We start from the raw sequence: 22,695 nt of genomic DNA, 5'->3' as shown, positions 1-22,695 counted from the left end.
ATTCAACATGCAGAGTAACGATCTACTAATTATGTGCACTTGGTGTGATATACCTGTGTGAGATCTGAGCCAATTTAAGAGGGAATACATGTGAGGGTGTCCTATCTTTTTCCTCAGTTAGAATAGGCATTTTTGTAGAATGACATTTACAGAAGATCTTGAAAAGACTTTTCTTCAGTTTTCTTTGTTTAGTTGGATTACTTTAATCTCTCTGTATTGTTGAAACGGAGATGAAATAACCTTTTATTAAAAATGTTACAAAAAACCACATGCTTTCAAAGGGTGTCCTAATTTTTTCACATGACTGTATATATATATATAAAAGAAAGCCCAGTTTCTAACTTAAGGGATGCAGTATTAGTAATTGTTCATCCTTGTAAGTCCCAGTAGAATGATGCAGGTTTCTGCTGACTTAGTCTAGAAGAACACCATGTCCTCACCGGGCCAGATACTTGGGGTAAGAACATGTCTATTTTATCTTGGAAAGCCATAAAGAGCTTTTTCTGGATTATAGCTGCAGGTGACGGCTTTTAGAGGAATTCATTCACTACATTTATTTGACAAGCCTCTCAGGGTGGATGACCTCCTTCTCAGATTCAAGAAACAATGAGCGCACTTAGAGCAGCACCAGCGAGACCGTCCAGCAATCTCCTCGCTTCTGTAACATTCTGCAGACACTTGTGGCGGCTGAAATGAGTTTTCACTCTCAATTTCTCAACTTTATCTTCAGCAGCAATGCGTTAAAGCCAAGTATCGGATATAATTAATGTGCAGCAGGACATCGGGTTCTTTTAAGGCAAATCACCTGAAATTTTGTCTTGCACGCGGCTATTTAAGCAGCTGTTTCGGGCGGTCCCTGTAGCTTGTTGTCACAGAGGCAGCATTGATGAGAACGGCATGCTGCATTTTATAACATGTATAATTGGAAAAAAATGACATTCTGGGTTCTCCGGGCTCACATGATCTGCAGATCAAAGTATTCCCCATCTTGGCCTGACCTCTAATATGTTGTCCATGCTATTCTTTACTGTTGAGGAACACAATTCTAGACTCACAGGGGACTTAACGATGCCATGGGACATCCAGGACCTGTGAAAAGTTAAATGGCTCTGATGAACACTGATGGTGATTGTCAATGGCAGATAAGGCTCTTCATGGGAAAAGGCATTGCAATAGAACCTATTGATTTTAATGAGATTTTGTTTAAAAATAGTCTCAGTAAGCCTCCGACAAGAGCTGTAAGACTCAGCTGAATCTGTAACATGATTGATACCACCAGCACCCCATGGACCTCATAGATTGATAATGGGTCCATTAGGTTTCTTTCATTATGATGGGAAGAATGGCGCTGCATATAAAACTAGTCATTCTATCAGATCTCCCAAGGCAGAGAACGACTCCTCGGCATTCTGACTGCAGGGTGAACTGAGCTTTATTCTAGATGTTTCCAAATTTTCCCATTGATTTCAGTGTCATTTGAATTGTCCAAAAAATGGATGACCACCTGTTGGAAAAGTCAAATTTTTCCAAATGATCTATAAAAAAATGAAGACACAGCTGATCTAATATTCTAAAAATAAATCAATAAAGCAGAATTTAATAAAATAAAAACTGATGACGTTGGATGTTATCAGCATTCGAGATCCTTTCTTAAGGAAAGAACAGGTATGAAGGATGTAGACGTTTATCTCCGTAGGAGACCTGAATGACTCAGAATCGGGTGAATAATCACTCAAGGGGACAAAATATGGATTAATATTAAAGCTTAGTTGTTTTTTTAACTATGTATATTTTGAATTGCTGTGTTTTTGAGTATGTGCACCTTCAGCTATCCTGGATATCTTCTGATGTAACCAAGATATGTTAGGGGATAGCCCTCTTGGGGGAAGAATACATCAGCTGGAAGAAAGGGTTACTTCGCTCTACTGAGATCTCCACTCCAGATGGATTTACTGTACACATTTGGGAGAAATAATGTTCAGCATGTGTCTATGAAGTAATGTGGGGTCCTCAAGAGGCAAACTCCACCTCGCAATGGTTTTTCTTAAGGGCGGGTGGACAACATTTACCGGTGGCTCCACAAATGGCACCCTGGGCTGTTGTTGATACTGCGCCAATCATTCTTATTCCTTGTAATATTTGTAGGCATTTCTTCAGGCTTGACTTATAGGATGGCATCATACACAGCTTTTTGGGGCATTTTATTTATTTTTTTGCCAAAGCCAGAATGGGAAATATAAAGGAAGACTCATACTACTACTGATTCCTGCTGGATCCACTTCTGTCTTTGGCTAAAACTGCATCAAAAACTGTGCATTGAAGAACCTGTATAGAAGGTATTCTCACTTCTATATTGATAGTTCATATTCATAGCTGATGATCGGAAACAATAAAATGTTTTTTTTTTCTATGTTTTTATTAAGTTTTTAGTAGTAAAGGTAAACGGGGATACAGGGAAAAGGAAAATAACAGCACTAAATGTACACACGAAAGTCTGACAATTACGGTAATCCAACCGCTACATTGGGAATTCCTTATTCTCTTGCTGTATACAGGTCATATCTTCGGTTGGATCTGTTGCAGATTAATGCAGAACCCCAGCCCAGAAAATGTACGACACTTTAAGTCAATGTACCGCTCTGCTCATGAGCTTGAGTTTTTTCCTTCAGCACTACTTACATACAATTGCCCTCGTTGTAGTCAATGTCTTGTGTGATCTGAACTGATCTCTTTATTCCATTTATGAAGTTTTCGAGCAGCGGCTCCATAAGAGCACGCATGGGACACTGTTAATTTAGTCTTGCTAAGATTTTATGGCCATTGTAGCACAATTCCTTAGTTTTATTATGCCCACCTGACTCTGCTAGCACAGGTCTCCGTGTGCTTACGCAGCAGTATCTCCTGTACTTGCCAAGGTTCTTAGATGAAAGTTTTGTAAGTTAAATTATCATTATCCAAAAACTTTGTACTCAGTGGGGAGTCCTCTTTACAGCTCAGTAAAAGTGTTCACCTAGGACTGTTACTGAACACTGCCATCAGGGCCTGACCGTGGTGGATACCTTCTATGGCTGTGTATTCCTGTACAGTATATACCCCGGCCCACTACATATACAGCTGCATGGGATGGCACAGACTTTTTTTTATGAAACTATCAACGACAAAACACAGAAAAATTGTTGGATGCTGCTTCATATGGGCAATTTTTTGTGCACTAGAGATGTGCGAATTGATTCTGAAATTTGAGAAATTAAAAAGTTCTGATTCTAACCATCCAGATTTTTAATTTTTTTTGTAGAAAATTGTTGGCACTTTTCTTGCAGTGCACAGTAGGTGAGATTTTATTAGATCCAATCAAAGCAGATGATCCATGTATAGTAACAGAAAATATTGTGCATTGCTGCATGATTTATGGGCCGAAGAGACCTTCTGCGACCACCTTCCAATCATAAGTAGTGTTGCCATTTTTATGCAAACTGGAATTTTTTTGTGATTCGATTCCAGAGAATCAGGAGAGAGAGGGAGACTTTTTCGATTCGGCTCATATTCATACTTCCAATCAAGTCGGATGGCCAGTTCGTCCGACTCAGATCTGAATAATCTAATTTTAAGAAGTTCACCCATCCCTGTTTTGTAGGACGATATCTTGTAACATGACCATTCTTGGTTTACAAAAGGCAGAAACTCGAAATCCATCTCTTTTAATGTGAATCTCCACGTTTTAACTTGTCATTTTAGGTCCAAAATTCTCAAAGAGATTGGAATTTTATTTTTCTGATCCGGAGCCACAAACACCCTGCATCAATATGAATTTTAAAAAAATTGCATTATTTGCACACAAAAAATTGGCAGAAATGCTCTGCACCGCATTTGTTAAAGGGGTTATCCCATCTGTGCTCTTCAGTAATCTTCCACCGCCAGCACCATCGCCACCTCCTCAGGCATAGAGTTCCATAGTCTCACTGCTCTTACCGTAAAGAATCCTCTTCTATGTTTGTGTACAAACCTCCTTTCCTCTAGAAGTAGAGGATGCCCCCTCGTCAGTCACAGTCCTGGGGATAAATAGATGATGGGAGAGATCTCTGTACTGACACCTGATATATTTATACATAGTAATTAGATCCCCCCTCAGTCGTCTTTTTTCTAAAGTGAATAACCCTAATGTTGATAATCTTTCATGGTACTGTAGTCCACCCATTCCATTTCTTACTTTAGTTGCCCTCCTCTGGACCCTCTCCAGCTCTGCTATGTCTGCCTTGTTCACAGAAGCCCAGAACTGTACACAGTACTCCATGTGTGGTCTGACTAGTGATTTGTAAAGTGGTAGGACTATGTTCTCATCACAGGCATCTATGCCCCTTTTGATGCAACCCATCATCTTATTGGCCTTGGCAGCAGCTGCCTGACACTGGTTTCTACAGCTTAGTTTTCAGTTCACTAAACTTCCTAGGTCCTTTTCTAATCCCATATGAAAACCAATCCTTCAGCACAGACAGGGAGATTTTCTAAAATATCCTTCCAGAGGCTCGTTTTCTAGTATGATGCACACCGCAGTGAAGAGATGTTAGGACTTTCCCAATACAAAAAAATTCAATTTTAGTCATTAAGAAGAGCAGAATGTCGATTCCAAATATTTTAGGATTTCAGTCATTTCATTTTGTAGCTGAGGCAGTTTAGTGAGAAATGCCATGGTTGGAACCGTAAGTTTTTTTTGTTTTTTCCCGTAGCTGTTACGTGACGGGCACACTACAGGCGGCTTGTAACCACTCAATGGTGGAGCACTTGAGGCCGGGCACTGTTATTGTAGGATGCTTTCTTGACCTATTTTAATCAAATTCCATCTGAACCGTTTTCTGCCAGAAGACAAACACCAGTTAAAGCAGAGTTGATCCCCTCCCTAAATAAACAGCATGGGTAAGGAGGCGACGGCGTCCGCTTGATGGAACGCGTTTAGATTTTTTTTTTTTTTCATTTTTGCACTGAAAGAGAAAAAAAAATGCAGAAAAGTGTTAAAATTTCCAGGGTTTTCATTGCAGCCTTTAATGTAACTTTCTGTCCAGATATTACATCATTCTGTATAGTTGAAAGGGGAATTATTAATAGACAGCAATGGTGGCTGACAGCGAACAAACTGACTTCAGGCTTAGTAAGAAATGAAAATATCCATTCCGTATGTTGACATAGGTCGGCTTGAAATATAATTGCCACCAAATTCAAAAAGCAGAGTGTAAGCTTTGGGCATAAACATGCCTACTGGCTGTGGTAAGTGCAATGCCTGCCAAACTTATCAAACTTTCCAGGACTGGCAAAGCATGTGGAAATTAAAGGCTGCTAACCATAGAAATAACAGCAGATACAGTAAGTGTTTTTAAAGGAAATGTTAGCATACTAGCATACATATTTGAAAAATGTAATGTGTTTCCTATTACTAAATATCTTCGTTTCAGATGGATATCTCATTCTAATTTTTTCTTCTTTTTTCCATATTTCTTGTCTCTTTTTTTTTCCTCCCCATCGTAGAGTATAAAACACTTAAGGACGTATGAATTTAAACCTTTTGTCATCTTCATCAAGCCGCCATCTATCGAACGCCTCAGGGAGACGAGGAAAAACGCAAAAGTTATCTCCAGCAAAGATGAGCGGGCGTCATCGAAACCCTTCACAGTAAGTGTTCCCTGCGGGGCCACGAGACAATAATGCATCCATATCGTAGCCTATATGCGGTTAATATGATAAAAGAGCAGTAAACCTAGGAATTAACTAACAAGTCATCAGTAGATCATCTTTCCTGCGCTGGAACGGTGTTAAGCTCATGTCTTGTAGAAATTCTGCAGGGAACATAGGGTTAATCTCCTGGTGATCTGGTCCATTTTTAGATTCGGAGTGGATGAGGGACGTGGATTATAATTTTTTTCTACTTAAAGGGGTTCTCCCATGATTAATGTAAAAAAAGAGAATCTGACATCATATAGTACATGATAGTCTCTTTCTATCAAAGCTAGAACCAGCCCTGTACCTCCCATGGATCCAGAGATCTTCACGTTCATTGCTCTGCTGGATTTATATCAAGCTGGCAGCTCAGGGGGAGTGTCTTTTCTGCTGCAGCTTCGGGGGCGTGTCCATGCTCTCCCTATCACAGCTCAGGAGGCAGATGAAGGATGAAGCTGAGCATGTGCGGCCTTCTCAGGAGAGCAGGACAAAGAAATAAGAATACGAACAAACAGCAGGTGGCGCTATACAGATACATATTAAATATCTCCGTGGCTATACAACATTTTTAATTACATGCAATTACAAAAGTATTCAGATCCAGGTGCTGGTTTGAAAACTATAGAATATTTTTCATGGGACAACTCCTTTAAGACCTTTTAATCAGGAGATAATCTCCCTGCCGCTTTTTGTCTATCGGCAAGATTTTCTGCACGTTCCTGAAATGGTGTAGTAGAAATTCTGTGGAGAACATAGGGTTAATCTCCTGTCTTGTAGAAATTTTGAAGAAAACACAGGGTTAATCACCTGGGGATCTGTTCCTTTTTTAAGATTGGGAGTGGATGAGGATTCATTTTTTTCCTACTACAGACTGGGCAGGAACGGGGAGGCTCCTGCTGCAGCTAAGGTCTTACAGCCAAACACAGGCTGGATGAGAAGGATGGGGGGCACATTGAGAATATTTCTTTGTATATTTTTCAGTTTTAATTCTAATATTCTACAGAATATGATCAAAGGAAATATGATCGTAAAAGGTATTACAAGGATTTCTTTAATTCTTGTACATAGTCAATGCACTATGCACTTTTCAGTATTGAAAAGGTTAACAGACCAGTGAGAGGTGGCGACAGAAAAGGAAACTTTTAAATAGAGAATCCTATTGGATTTTCCAGTTGGAAAGTCGCCAGCCCCAAGGTCTAAATAAAAGATTGGATCTAATCTTGCAATATTAACATCTATTTTCCCTACTTCTTGAAGTTACCTAAATGATTTACATATGTTAATTTTAGTATGTTTTTACCTCTGTGCACCGATATAGGAGGGAGGGGCTCTCTCACACCTGATTATCTCAGGTGTGATTCCCCCTTCCCCCTATAAAGGTAAATCTCTCAGTGTATTTGAAGCAGTCATGAGTAAGGGCTAAAACTGTTTTCTGCCCGAAACGCGTAGACTTTGCACTCTGTACCTGGATGTTTTTACATTGAATATTGAATAAAGTGCTTTTGGATTACCATCAAGACGAGCTGAACAAACTCCCCTTTTTTTCATAAGACATACTTTATCCCCCCAAAAGTGGGGGGAAAATGGCAAGTGGAACTTATGGAGCCAATACTAATGAGCGCTTCCATTATGTAAGTGCTCATTAGTATGCAGGAGGCGTGGGGAGTGGTAAGTGTAGCACTGTTCCCTGGTCTTTTGGGCACTGTGTCAGGGCGTAGTGCACGTAGGCCCGCACCATGACATGATTCTGTGCAACATCAGATCAAAATGCAGCTCGGACCAGAAGAAGACACGAGACTGGTTAGTGCAGGAGAGATCACCAGATGTACAGAGTGGCAGTGCCGTCCGGAGCAGGAGAGGTAAGTTAATTTACTGTTCTATGTCTGTGTCACGGTGGAGAGTGGGGAAAACTCCCCACCGTATAGTGGGAACTGTTACTAGGCTAGACTAAAATGAAGGGAGCAGGCCACAACCTACAGCCGCCCTAATCCTGACCCTGATCTCCTGACCGCATGAGCGAACCCTGAAGGTGGGAGCTATGCACTGGAACCTGGATCCTGCTGACCCTGACATAGTGGTCAGGAATAGGAGACAACCGGTTCCTCTGGGACTCAGACGAACCGGAGTCTCCAGCTGCCTAGTAACAGGTGGAAGGGAAAAGACCATATGCAGCAACTGGATCGGCAGGTAAGAACACCGGAATACTCACTTACCTGCCGCTGCCACCACGACTGGAATCTATGCATACGAACTGGAGCCCACATACCAAACAGGGCACAACACAAACAACGCATACAAGAAACCAGCATACCAGTTACTGCCTGGACCCCTATGCAGCAAGGTGCACGGCAGCCCTAGGCAGCGCTGCATACTGGCTTATGGTTCACCCCTCCAGGAAACCAGCCCCCTCACGGAGGTACAACATACAACAGGGGAATATCTAGCAGACATGCTGGAAACAACATAAACAGACTAGACGGTCACAACACACTAGACATAAATACACCCTGGACAAAACCCACACCAATCAACAAAGGGTAGGATGGGAAGGAGAAACGCAAGACCTTGATGACAACAAGGGTGGCCCTCACTGGACAGATGGTAAAGCCAGCAGCAGTGAACCACCAGCACACACCAAGTCTGGAGGAACACTGAGCTACAGGCATCCAGCAGAAGCTAAATAGCCCGAAGCGACCACACCCACACCAAGAACACACATTAACCCCAAGTTAACCAAACACAAGGAAGAAGCAACTGAATGGGAATTGCACACACAAGCAAAAGGCAACAACATGCATGGCAAGCAAGTCACGGCGCACAAAGCAAAGCCCGTCACACTTCCACAACATGCCAAAGCAGCAACACATTGCCACCGGCAACAGCAAGCGTGGCAACAGTGTCACGGCATACACCATAGGCCGTGACAGTCTGATCTAAGGTCTGTTGAAACTTTGGGGGTCTGAAGGATCTTGGGGATCTGTTGGGGGTCTGATCTAAAGTCTGATGGATTTTGGGGGTCTGATCTGAGGTCTGAAGGATCTTGGGGGTCTTGTCTGAGGTCAGAAGTATCTTGGGCGTGTGATAGAGATCTGATGTGAGATTTAATCATCTTGGTGGTCTGTTAGATCTTGGCGGTCTGATCTGTGGTCTGATGAGGAATAGGGTTCCGATTTTGGAGACTGATCTGAGGTCTAATAAAAAAAAAAAAAATTCTTATGTTCCTCCTCTATATCCCAAGTGCGTCTTATAGTACATAAGGGGGCGAAAAAAGACATCCGTCCATCCAGTTCGGCCTGTTATCCTGCAAGTTGATCCAGAGGAAGGCAAAAAAAAACTGTGAGGTAGAAGCCAATTTTTCCCACTTTAGGGGAATAAAAAATTCCTTCCCGACTCCAATCAGGCAATCAGACTAACTCCCAGGATCAACGACCCCTCTCTAGTAGCTATAACCTGTAATATTATTACACTCCAGAAATACATCCAGGCCCCTCTTGAATTCCTTTATTGTACTCACCATCACCACCTCCTCAGGCAGAGAGGTCCATAGTCTCACTGCTCTTACCGTAAAGAATCCTTTTCTATGTTTGTGTACAAACCTCCTTTCCTCCAGACGCAGAGGATGTCCCCCCGTCACAGTCACAGTCCTGGGGATAAATAGATGATAGGAGAGATCTCTGTACTGACCCCTGATATATTTATACATAGTAATTAGATCTCCCCTCAGTCGTCTTTTTTCTAAAGTGAATAACCCTAAGGCCTCATGCACACGACCGTTGTGTGCATCCGTGGCCGTTGTTCCATTTTCCGTGATTTTCTGCGGACCCATTGACTTTCAATGGGTCCGTTGAAAACTCGGAAAATGCACCGTTGTTCATCAGCGGCCGTGATCCGTGTTTCCTGTCCGTCAAAAAAATAGGACCTGTCCTATTTTTTTGACGGACAACGGTTCACGGACCCATTCAAGTCAATGGGTCCGTGAAAGAACACGGATGCACACAAGATTGGCATCCGCGTCCGTGATCCGTGGCCGTAGGTTACTTTCATACAGACGGATCCGAAGATCCGTCTGCATAAAAGCTTTTTCAGAGCTGAGTTTTCACTTCGTGAAAACTCAGATCCGACAGTATATTCTAACACAGAGGCGTTCCCATAGTGATGGAGACGCTTCAAGTTAGAATATACTACGAACTGTGTACATGACTGCCCCCTGCTGCCTGGCAGCACCCGATCTCTTACATGGGCCTGTGATCCGCACAATTAACCCCTCAGGTGCCGCACCTCAGGGGTTAATTGTGCGTATCATAGCCCCCTGTAAGAGATCAGGGGCTGCCAGGCAGCAGGGGGCAGACCCCCCTCCCTCCCCAGTTTTAATTTCATTGGTGGCCAGTGCGGCCCCCCCTCCCTCTATTGTATTAACTCATTGGTGGCCAGTGTGCGGCCTCCCCCCGGCCCCCTCTCCCTCTATTGTATTAACTCATTGGTGGCCAGTGTGCGGCCTCCCCCCGGCCCCCCCCTCCCTCCCTCTATTGTATTAACTCATTGGTGGCCAGTGTGCGGCCTCCCCCCGGCCCCCTCTCCCTCTATTGTATTAACTCATTGGTGGCCAGTGTGCGGCCGGCCCCCCCTCGCTCCCTCTATTGTAATTACTTTTAGACCAGCTAAAAATAAATAAAAACCTCTCCAATCCCTTTTGCATTCCCCTACCAACACTGCCTGATCCCTGTCATCACACGGAAAATGCCCTTTAAGCTAGATTTACACTATCGCTAGCGATCCAGCTGGGAACAGCCCGCCGGATTTCTTTGCATTCTGGCTTTGCCCGAAGTTAGTAAGTTTCCGTCCAGCCCCATCAACTATAATGGGAACTGGCGGAGATCCAGCCACAACCTGGCAAATATGCCGAGAATCAGCTGGAAAGAAAACCGCATATGGATATATATGCATATTTGCCGTAATGCGGCCGGATCTCCGCTGGCCCACATTATAGTTAATGGGGCCGGACGGAGACTTACAAGTTTCCAGCAATGCTAGAATGCAGAGAGATCCGGCAAGCTGTTCCCAGCCGGAAAAGCCTGCTGGATCGTTAGCGCTAGTGTGAAACTAGCCTTAGGGTCCATTCACACGTCCGTAAAATGGGTCCGGATCCGTTCCGCAATGTTGCGGAACGGATCCGGAACCATTCATTTTCAATGGGGCCGCAAAAGATGTGGACAGCACACAGTGTGATTCCGCATCCGCACTTCCGTTCCACAAAAAAATAGAACATGTCCTATTCTTCGAAAAGGCATTTCTATTTAAAGTGCCGGCCATGTGTGGTTCGCAAAATGCAGACCGCACATGGCCGGTGTCTGTGTTTTGCGGACCTGTGAATGGACTCTTACAGTACTTACTATGAATTCCAGTAGGTAGCCTTCTTGGAATATCCACCCTGCTCAGATTTGTTCCTCTGCTCCAGAGTTGATTGACGCTATGCTTTACACCATTTCAGCTGCGGCTTGGCCTTGCGTATGGTGATATCAAACTCGTGTAGAGCTGCTCAACCACGGAAACCCATTTCATGAAGATCCCGAAGCATATTTCTGGTGCTGATGTCACTTTCAGTGGCTGTTTGGTGTGAGTGATACCCAAGAGGATGGGTGGATCTGATTAGAACTACAGGAGGTGCCCTCACATTTTCAGTGTGGACACACTTTTTGGTTTTTGGATTTGTGCCAAACCGCAGTTAGTTTCCAACTAAACGGCGTACATTCAGCTCAGTGCGATTTACTGTCCGCTGTTACATAGATCTCTTTCTTCCAGACATTGATTTGTCCGAATGCTGCAATTTAAGGAGAGAGAGGCAGCAGAACTCTGCAGCGCGGATTACGAGAAGAAAATGTGTTATTGTTTCATAAAATTTTATTAACTTAAACGTTTTCAGGCCCGGCAATAATGGACGGCATAAAACCAGTATTTCACCAAAGTCAACGTTCACTTCACTTGGTTCTGGTAGCAGGAAGGTTAAGTAAATGATCGTATATATTAATATGTATACATCTACAACACATTGACGCACACGGTCGGGGGTATTCACATTCAGACTTTTAGAACTGAATAATAAGGAGCAACATAAAGTTACTGCAAGCAGCTATTTCGTGAAATTCATATTTTAGTTCAGTCACTTTTAGTATGTAGATAACTGTATAGGAGGACATTTATACGCTCTTGTGGCGTAAAAAAGTCGCAATTTACGGCGCATGATTTGCATAATCGGCAAATCTTACCACAAGTCCTCTTCTTGTCCGTATTTGTGCGCGACAATAGTCCTTTCTGTTGATGGGATGTAATGCACACAGAAGGTATCCATTTTTCACTGAGCCTCAGTTCTCTTATGCACAATGGGGTATGGGGCGATTTATTAAGCGATTTGCACAATTTTATTTATTTTTTTTTGTCATACAAAATCGCAAATTTTGGCACATGCCGGTTTTAGACAAAAATTTGCAACCTTTTTTTTATTTTATGTAATTGCACCTTTTTTTTTTAAGTGAATGTCAGTAGAGGAGAAGGGACCTGCACAAACTGGCGTAAATGATAGCTCAAATCTACATCAACGTAAGGCCTCATGCACACGACCGTGCCGTTTTTTGCAGTCCGCAAACCGCGGATCCGCAAAAAACGGAAGGCGCCTGAGTTGCCTTCCCTAATTTGCGGAACGGAATGGGCGCCGGCAATATAAATGCCTATTCTTGTCCGCAAATCGCGGTCAAGAATAGGACATGTTATATATTTTTTGCGGGGCCACGGAACGGAGCCACGGATGCGGACAGCACACGGAGTGCTGTCCGCATCTTTTGCGACTCAATTGAAATGAATGGGTCCAAAACGGCGGCTCGGATGCGGACCCAAACAACGGCCGTGTGCATGAGGCCTAAGGGTACTTTCACACTTGCGGCAGAGGATTCCGGCAATCCGCACGCAAACAGGTGGCATTTGTCAGATTGATCCGGATGCGGATCCGCCTGACAAATGCATTGAAATACCAGATCCGTCTCTCCGGTGTCATCTGGAAAAAGCGGATTCGGTATTTATTTTTTTCACAGATTTAAAGGTGTGCGCATGCGCGGACCGGAAGAACGGATCCGTCAATGCGGCAGTAATACATTTCAATGGAAATTAATGCCGGATCAGGCATTTTGGCAAGTGTTCAGGATTTTTGGCTGGAGAGAAAAATACGGCATGCTGCGGTATTTTCTCCGGCCAAAAAACGTAAGAGGGACTGAACTGATGCATCCTGAATGGAATGCTCTCCATTCAGAATGCATTAGGATAAAACTGATCCGTTTTTTCCCGGTATTGAGCCCCTAGGACGGAACTAAATACCGGAAAAGAATAACGCTAGTGTTAAAGTACCCGAAGGCTGGTGTAGATGTGCTTTTTTGGTACATCTTACTCCAGCGCACTTCTGATTAAAGGGGTTTTCCAGCATTTCGGACATTTCTGTCGACGCCAGTCTGCTGTACTCCCCTGCTCCCCACTGCTCGGTTCCTGCTCACTGACCCCTCCCAGCGGTCTTCGGTCCCCGTTCTGTAAACCTCCAGATGAACTGGCTAGGATCATTTCTCTATAGCTAGATGTTTCAAATTCCACCCCATTGTATTGCAATTTACACCAAAATGTAGGTGCACTCCCATTAGTAAATGTTGGCGTTTCTTATCCACTTTGCGCACAATAATGGGTACAAATCTCACATGCATCCTCGCTCAGGAATTTTGTACATGTTCTGTACAAGTCTGCACCTCTGCTCGGAGGAGCGAGGTTAATGAAGTAGTAGGACTGAGCGCGGCAGATGAATGTGCTCTCAGATGGCATGCTCTTATTTCCTTTGCTTCATAAATCTAGCCTTGCCTCAGTGGCATTCCTCATCCGTAGTCATTTCCTTCAGAGTCTCCCTGTTCTGACCGCCAGTTTGTCCATGCAAATCATCCCTTTATTGGTTCGAGCTGTTGGTAAACACAAGACGCTGCCAGAAATGTGGACTTGTTAAGCTCGGTTAGCAGACGAGCGCGCCGATACGGAGGACATGTACAGCTCATTACCTTGTGGTCTCCTCTGTCTCTGCTTGTGCATTCAGCGTAATTGACTTTAAACATAGAGTGGGGAAATGTAGCATGTGAACACTGCTTTATGGAGGTGGCTGTAATGAGAGGCAGGAAGCTGGAAGCATTTTGGCTGGCGGTGCCCCAAATCCTGCAGAATATATACGTGTTCTGAGATGCCCTCTGTGTAGGCTGCCTGAGACGCTGTCCTTGTACACGGGTGTATTAGTCTGCTTCCCCATAATTCAGCGTCCTGGACCCTTGTGTGTGTGACATAGTGGTTACATACACAGTCAAGAAATGGGGGAAGATTTATCAAGACTGGCGTTCAGTGTCGGACTGGGGTACCTAGGGACCACCAGTAAAATTTATTTTGGGGGCCCACCGTACAGATACATTCAAATATAATAAATAATCTAACAAGTTTTTTATATGAACATAAGCTGGTTGAGGTGCTGTACATTGAATATATATATGTATGTAGTGCAGTAAATCTACTGTGTTATGTGCCACTTGTGCAGGGGGTGGGAGACTAGGGGGCCACCTTGCTCAGGGGCCCACCGGGGATTCCCCTGTACCCCAGTCTGAGCCTGCTGGCGTTTCTTCTGCCATTCTTGACCTCCTGTGCGCTGGCAAATGCCTCCTAATAAATTAGTCGCATCTATGGCTCTCCATGCACCATGTACTCATTTCTACACCAGAACCAAACCTACAAGAAATGCTCACATTGGAGCACAAAGACACCATGCGCCAAATATAATAAACATATCCTCAGTTTATTGAATAAATAATCAAACTCATGATAAAAAGACAGTAAAAAAAAAATGGGACAAAACATCAGAGACACTGTAATGTAGCGGTACCAAATCATTGACCACTGGTTCCAATGCACCCGAAAAAGATCTGAAACATGTCAAATACGGAGGGGACAGAATATTACCCTTTATCTGCAGGAGTTGAATGTGATTACACTCCTAAATAGTAGCAACACATAAATGATATGGGCAAATATATGGGCAGCAAGCACGGTGGCTCAGTGGTTAGCACTGGTGCTAGGTTCAAATCCGACCAAGGACAACATCTCCCCGTGTTTGTGTGGGTTCCCTCCGGGTTCTCCGGTTTCCTCCCACACTCCAAAGACATACTGATAGGGACCTTAGATTGTGAGCCCCACTGGGGACAGTTGGATGCTAATGTCTGTAAAGAGCTGCGGAATATAGTGCATAAAATAAATAAAATCTAGAGAGAGGGGGATGTCCATAAAACCCTCAAGCTATATAAGATGGCTACCAAAATAACATATTAGAAAAAATTCCCATCCCAAAGATGTAGACAAGATAGGGGGTAGAGGGACCAGAGTGGCCAAGGAACACCTCGACGCGCCTTTTGCTTCCTCTGCTTCATCAGGAGCACAAAGTCACAAATATGAGAAGTGCACAAAGTCACAAATATGAAGCGCACAAGATTTGGGACTTTATGTGCCAAAGTGGCATAAAATGTTTGATAAAGATCCATCATAGTTTTCAAAGTACTGAAAAAGTCCTGTTAAAATATAACCTTTAATTAGCTAAATAACCAAACTATGGGCCACCAGCAGGTACAGAGATGTACACCATATAATTAGTTGCTCTTGTCACTACGTCAGTACCGCTATAGCATGGCTCTTCCCAGGAGGTTGTAACCAAGTATACAGGCAAACAAGTTAAGTAGAAGCTGCTATTGCTGGTCTGATGTGGACATAATGAGGGTGGCGTCTATAAACCGCAATACAAAAAAACTACACTACTACACCTGCCGCCACTGATATCATAAAAATGAAGGCCGTGCTATGACTGCTTGCTACGGGCAACAAAGACAAATTTATTTTAGACTATTTAATACATTTGCCCCATTGTCCCTTTCAATTAAATAGTAAAGATATGATATATGTACCCCTGGTGATAAGGAGGATGATTCTGAAATGTTGAGTTTGTATAAATACAGTGACTCCAACTCCAAAATGTTAGGGTACTTTCACACTGCGTTTTTGTTTTCCGGTATTGAGTTCCATCAAAGGGGCTCAATACCAGAAAAAAACTGATCCGTTTTATCCTAATGCATTCCGTTCAGGATGGATCAGTTCAGTCCCTCTTATGTTTTTTGGACAGAGAAAATACCACAGTATGCTGCAGTTTTCTCTCCGGCCAAAAATACTGAACACTTGCCGGAATCCCGGATCCGGCATTAATTTACATTGAAGTGTATTAGTGGCGGATTGGCATAAAGTTTTCCGCCAAAACGAATCCGGCTTTCCGGTCTGCGCATGCGTAGACCTTTAAAAATGCAAACTGGATCTGTTTTTCCGGATAACACCGGTAAGATGGATCTGGTATTTCAATGCATTTGTCAGACGGATCCTCATCCGGATCCGTCTGACAAATGCCATCAGTTTGCGTCCAGATTACCGGATCCGGCAGGCAGTTCCGGCGACGGAACTGCCTGCCAGAATCCTCTGCCGCAAGTGTGAAAGTACCCTGAGACGTTATATATTTTTTATTGTAAAATTAAAGGGGTTTTCTGGGAGTATTGATGGCCTATACTGAGCATAGGTCATCAAGATCTGATGAGTCAGGGGAGCCTGACCTCCAGCACCTCCGCCATTCAGCTTTTTGAAGATACTACTGTGCTCCGGTGAGCGTTGTGGTGTCTTCTTAGGCCAATGGTGTCATGTTCATCGGTCACATGACCTCTTCAAGGTGCTGATCGGCAGGTGTGCCAAGAGTTGGACCCCCATCGATCAGATACTGATCTACTATCCTAAGCATAGGCCATCAGTAATGGACTCCTGGAAATCCTCTTTAAAGGCATAGCATGTTACTTTCATGGGAATTTAGTAAAGTTTAGACATTTTAACCATATAAGCGTACTTTCACACTTGCGTTGTGAGGATCCGGCAGGCAGTTCCATTGCCAGAACTGCCTGTCGGATCTGGAAATCCGTGCGCGAATGCGGATCCGTCTCACAAATGCATTGCAATTCTGGATCAGTCATCCAGAAAAACGGATCCGGTATTTATTTTTTTCACATTTTTAAAGGTCTGCGCATTTTGCCGAAACACTTGGTGCCGGATCCGGCATTAATGCATTGCAATGGAAAATAATGCCGTTCCGATGTTCCGGAATTTTGGCCGGGGAAAATACTGCGGCATGCTGCGGTATTTTCTCCGGCCAAATGCCGTAAAAGTGACTGAACTGAAGACATCCTGATGCATCTTGAACGGATTACTCTCCATTCAGAATGCAGTAGGATAAAACTGAAGCTTTTTTTTTCTTTCCGGGAATTGAGCCCCTAGGACGGAACTCAATACCGGAAAAGAATAACGCTAGTGTAAAAGTAGCCTGAATATACCATATGTTATGTTCTATCTATGTACCCTATTTATCAAAAAAAAAAAAAAGTGCGGGGCTGGTGGGTTGGAGTCTGTTTTGGGTGGTTGGAGTTGACAATGTATAGGGTTGGCTTACCAACGCCACATTATTTCCTGCCTCCCAACGTCTTCCCTTTCTCTCCTTTTTACAGGAAGAAGATTTTGATGAAATGATTAAGTCGGCACAAGTCATGGAAGTTCAGTACGGCCACTACTTTGACAAAATGATCATAAATGATGACCTCACCACAGCGTACAATGAACTGAAATCCACCCTTGACAGGCTGGAGACGGACAGCCTCTGGGTACCAGTGAGCTGGCTCCATTCCTGAACACCTTCCCCGGCATATGGCACAAATACTTTTTTATTTTGTAATTTTTTTTATTACGCGTCCTACAGTGGGCTTTCACATCTGCTCTGGTTGAATTCATTTTAATCCCTTATTTTATGGTGTTTTGTTATCAGAGGCTGCTTAAAACGCATCAGAATCGAGAGCAGCTTGCTTCCTTTTATGTATGTGAAGATCAGGTCTGGCAGTGAGTAGTAGGGCGTACCGATGCAATGAAGCCTGTGTAGTAGTGGTGTCAATTCTGAACCATAGAGAGTCACTGTGCGGGGTATGCTTCATCTACACACAGTAGGGACAGCCAGCGAATGAGCAGCAACATGGCAGCCTGGGTCACACACCGTGCCTGCTCGGCTGGAGGATGATTATTATGTGCACATTTGACCACCATTGGTTGCAGGGGTTTGTATATTTTAGACATTGCTATACTGAGGTTTGCCAAAACGAACCTGAACTAGGTTCAGAATCGGGCAAACATGGCTGCTATTTCCCTAGAAACAGCACCACACCTGCCAGAAGGTTGTTTTTGGTATTTCAGCTCGGCTCCATCGTAGTGAATGAGGTTGTGCTGACATACCACACACAACCTGTGAAAAGGTGTGACGCTGTTTTTTGGAAAGAAAGTCTCAAAATGTTAGTCAATACACTGGAAAGGACGAGATCCTTGGGAATGGTCCTGTATGTATATTACGCCTATGATGATTTACACTGCTAGCACTATGCTTTCTCATTTATTTTGGCATCGTGTAGCTTGCAGACTGGAATTCTAGGTTCTTACATGACAATTTTCATATGGTCTCCAAAACAATCTCACCAGTCGGTGGTTTGGCAAAAAAATGTTATTTTTTTTATTTATTATAAATGAGTTTGTTATTTTATCATCTTGTGAAGCACTTCCAGGTTTAGAGGACTTTTTTTTGCCTCATTTACAAAGACTATATTAGAAGACGGTATGAGGGTGGTGCTCCACTTTTCGTTTGCATTAGTTCTTAAAAGGCCATGGACATCTTCTCTGCCTAGTATATGATATGGCTTTTTGAAGGAATCAGACTGGACTACCTCCAGATCCTCCAGTGGGCTTGGGGGTTGTCTAGGATTCAAGGACATGGTTGATTTCTCCCACAAAAAAAGCATGCCCACTTCTGTTCACAGGTGGTATTGCAGCTCAGTCTCATTCATCTCAATGAAGCCAAGGTTCAAAACCCCGCACTCAACCCATGGACAGGTGGAGGAGTGTTTTATGATGAAAGCAGCCATGTTTTTCTAACCCTGGAAATCTCTGTAAGGCACTGGTCAGCAACCTTTGGCACTCCAGCTGTTGTGAAACTACAATTCCCAGCATGCTCTATTTATTTCTATGGCAGTTCTGAGAACAGAAGAGCAAGAATGCATGCTGGGAGCTGTAGTTTTACAACAGCTGGAGTGCCGGAGGTTGCCTACCCCTGCTGTAAGGCCTTGCATCTTAACGTTTTTTTTTTTTGTCTTTTAATATTAGTGGCCCACCCTCAGGAGAGATCATAAATATCTGATCGGTGGGGGTCCAGCTCCCAGAAGTCCACCAATCAACAGTTTGAAGAGGCTGCAGCTTGCCGTTGAGCAATGTGGTCTCCTCACAGCATACCTAGCACATTTCTTTCATAGTGGCTGTGCTTGGTATTGCAGCCCATGTCCATTCACTTGAATGTTACTTAGCTGGCCATATGACCGATGGAAGGGACGTCACCTGCCTAGGAAGAGGCCGTTGTGGTCACCAGAGTGCTGCAGCCTCTTCAAACAGCACTTTGACAAGGGGTTTCAGCTGTCGAACCACCACATATCAGATAATGATGACCTATCCTGAGGATAGGTCACCAGTATTTAACTCCCGGACCCCTTTTAAAGAAGCCTCATCCAACCAGGACCAATGAAATCCCGCAGAAGACCATATCTGAATCTGACTGGAGCAGATCACTTTCTTCGGAAAACTTCACAATTGATCTGTCGTTACTGATGATATGTCCTCTGTGTGTAATGCTAACAGCAGAGTTATTCATATGTTCTGTCTAGATGGACGGTAGGCTTCAGGATTCTTCTGGTGGGCTTATTGGATTCCGGTCGTATACTGAAGCCATAAAACCAAAACTGTTAAGGATCCATGTTTGTTCATGGATTCTACAAATATCTTTGCTCCAAGCTGTTGTACAGTACTACTGGGATGAGTCCGTTGGGGTTGTATTCTGTAGAGGGGAACATGCTAGTCCCCATTTTTTTCTTGTATATTTATATGTACTGTATGTTGCACATAAGTGGAGTTGAGGGACATATTAGGTCACATCTTTGAACACGACAGAATATTTACATAATCACTGCCAAAAACCTCACTAAGATCTCTATCGGATGAATACAAGGAAGTATATGATGCTCTATTTTGCTAGTCACAAGAAAAAGAATGAAGGAAATAGTTTATGCCATTTCTATCACGGGGATCATAGATACACTTCCATCAACATTTTGTATTACATATTGACAACCTATATGTCGCTATTCTATTTTTTGGAAGAAGAAAAAAGTACAGATAGTTTTCTCAATATAATTTTGTATCATTTTATTTCCTGTCCAGACTCTTAAACTTAGTCTCACTTAAAGTCCATCTTAAAAGTCCATCTGTCCATTTTGTCCCTATGACACTGGCTGACCCGTTACATGTGCACTTGGCAGCTGAAGACATCTGTGTTGGTCCCATGTTCATATGTGCCCGCATTGCTGAGAAAAGTGATGTTAAAGGGATTCTGTCACCAGATTTGAGGCCTACAACCTAAACATATGGCCAGGTCCCTACTAATACGCTGAATCCGAAACTGACCTTATTAAATGTGCCTGTGGCTCTATTAGCACATAAAACAGGTTTTTATAACCTGTCATTCACCTAACTAAGGTGCCCAAGGGGACGTCTATTCATGCAGGGTGCCCGGCTGCAGCCATCTCCGTCTGGTGCCCAGCGCCGCCTTCCCACTAGAAATCGCCGCCCTCCCTTTCAATAGAGCCGCCTACCTCACCTCAGCGCCGCCTCCCTCACCTCAGGGCCGCCTCCGAAATCGTCCGCTCTCCTCAGCCAGATCCGGTGCGGCTGTGAGAGGATGGCTGCAATAGGGCGGTCAAGGCAGGTTTGAGCGAAGTGCGCCGGCCAGCGCATGCGCACTTCGCTCGACGAGGCCGCTGCCAGGAGTCCGCACGGGCGCATCAGGTTTTACCTAGTGCGCACGCGCGGGATCTGGCTGAGGAGAGCGGACGATTTCGGAGGCGGCGCTGAGGTGAGGGAGGTGGCGATGAGGTGAGGTAGACGGATCTATTGAAAGGGAGGGCGGCGATTTCTAGTGGGAAGGTGGCTCTGGGCACCAGACGGAGATGGCTGCAGCCGGGCACCCTGCATGAAGAGACGTCCCCTTGGGCACCTTAGTTAGGTGAATGACAGGTTATAAAAACCTGTTTTATGTGCTAATAGAGCCACAGGCACATTTAATAAGGTCAGTTTCGGATTCAGCGTATTAGTAGGGACCTGGCCATATGTTTAGGTTATAGGCCTCAAATCTCGAGACAGAATCCCTTTAATATATGCAAATGAGCCTCTAGGAGCAACGGGGGCGTTGCTGTTACACCTAGAGGCTCAGCTCTCTCTGCACTTTGATTGACGGGTCCAGGCAGTGTAAGGTCATCGTGTCTGTCCCTGACTTCTCCTAAAGTCAAGTGCAGAGGGCCTCCAGGAGTAATGATGATGCCCCAGTTACTCCTACACTAGAGTCTCATTTGCATACACTAAAACGCCCTTTTTCTCAGCAATGCGGGCACATATGAACATGGGGCCAACACAGATGCCCTCAGCTGCCAAGCGCACATGTAACAGGTCAGCCAGTGTCATAGGGACAAATCTACTGACAGGTGACCTTTACCCTCCTAGTCAGATCATCACTGCGGACAGAGAGAGACCCCCTGTAGTGACTCCGTTAGAGCATTACAGTAATCAATGCAATACTCTTCTGTGTGTCAAGAGAACAATACAGCTGCCATACTGTTATCTCATTTCCACAGCCACTATTATAATGAGGATTACCCTTCAGATAATATCTTACCCTCACAGCAGCAGTAAACAGCTGATGGATTACCTATCTTTATAGGAGGTCTTATTATTTTTGCTGACTGCTACAGAAGGGCAATATTCTGAAATCCATTTTCTTTGATATAGTACTGCCAAAATGAACAAAGAAAACGGCCAAAAATTCTAACCCCATTTTTATATGAATTTTAAGTTTCAAAAAATACTCTTTTCAGATGGAAATGATCCTTTAATGTCTATAATAGCTGGGGTACATTTGAGGAGAAGAAAGCCTCATAAGACGATACAAGCCACATTGCGCATAAAAAGCTTAGAAACATGGTTGCCATGGGAAACAAGGACTCTGTGTGCGTGTCACTGGACGGTGTTTAGTAAAGGGGCGTGGCTCTACAATGCTCCAATGTGCGCGAGAGAAAAGGGGCCAAAATGTCGGGTAATGAGGCACCAGATTATTACAGCCTGAGTCACTGGGATAAATTTGGCTCCGCTTCTGCCTGTCTGCAGCTGTCTACAAGATTGTCAACTGAATATGGTGTACCATACATAGAAGCAACCAATCAAATCACAGCTTTAATCTTTCCTAAAAAAAAAACTTTAAAGGCTATGTACACCTTTGGAGCACCTTTTTATTGCATTGTAATCATTTTGCGCTAAAAATCATTTTTATTTCCATTTGATCTTTTGATTCTCTAGTAGCAGGATCTGTATTTTTACTACTTCCCGTCAGACTGCTCAGCTGATGGCTCCTTATCTATGATCTTTGAACTTCTAAACACTCATTATAGCTCAATTCTTATCTTACAGATGAAAATGTGGCTTAATTAAGTGTTTATGACTTTTTAAGTATTTAGTGATAAGGTTTATTAGATGACAGGTACAAAGTATGGTTCACACAGTTAGACAGTTAACCCTTTGTGACAGAACGACTAAATATTTTTAATAAAGACCAATGGAAAAAATTATTTTTAGCCCAAAATAAGTAAAATTCAATCATAAACAATTGCCTCTGAAGGTGTACATAGCCTTTAAGAACTGAAAGCTGAACTGATTATTTGCTATGGGCTGTAT

At 43.6% G+C, this 22,695-nt stretch overlaps 1 protein-coding gene across 2 annotated transcripts in view; it reads left to right on the top strand.

Annotated features, from left to right (window-relative positions):
• The window catches only part of MPP7 (MAGUK p55 scaffold protein 7), a 339,705-nt gene extending 320,779 nt beyond the window's left edge, over positions 1-18,926 (top strand). For both annotated transcript variants that reach the window (XM_044295108.1, XM_044295109.1), the window contains exons 17-18: positions 5,518-5,661; positions 17,343-18,926. In XM_044295108.1, the coding sequence (XP_044151043.1) occupies positions 5,518-5,661; positions 17,343-17,522 (324 nt within the window). In that variant the 3' untranslated portion in view covers positions 17,523-18,926. The remainder of the gene's footprint in view (positions 1-5,517; positions 5,662-17,342) is intronic.
• Positions 18,927-22,695: the final 3,769 nt, after the last annotated feature.

The sequence above is a fragment of the Bufo gargarizans genome, chromosome 5 (genome assembly GCF_014858855.1).
Source record: "Bufo gargarizans isolate SCDJY-AF-19 chromosome 5, ASM1485885v1, whole genome shotgun sequence".
In the NCBI taxonomy this organism is placed as follows: domain Eukaryota; kingdom Metazoa; phylum Chordata; class Amphibia; order Anura; family Bufonidae; genus Bufo; species Bufo gargarizans.
The sequence above is the reverse complement of the archived record's forward strand: the minus strand, read 5'-3'. Positions and strand labels throughout refer to the sequence as shown.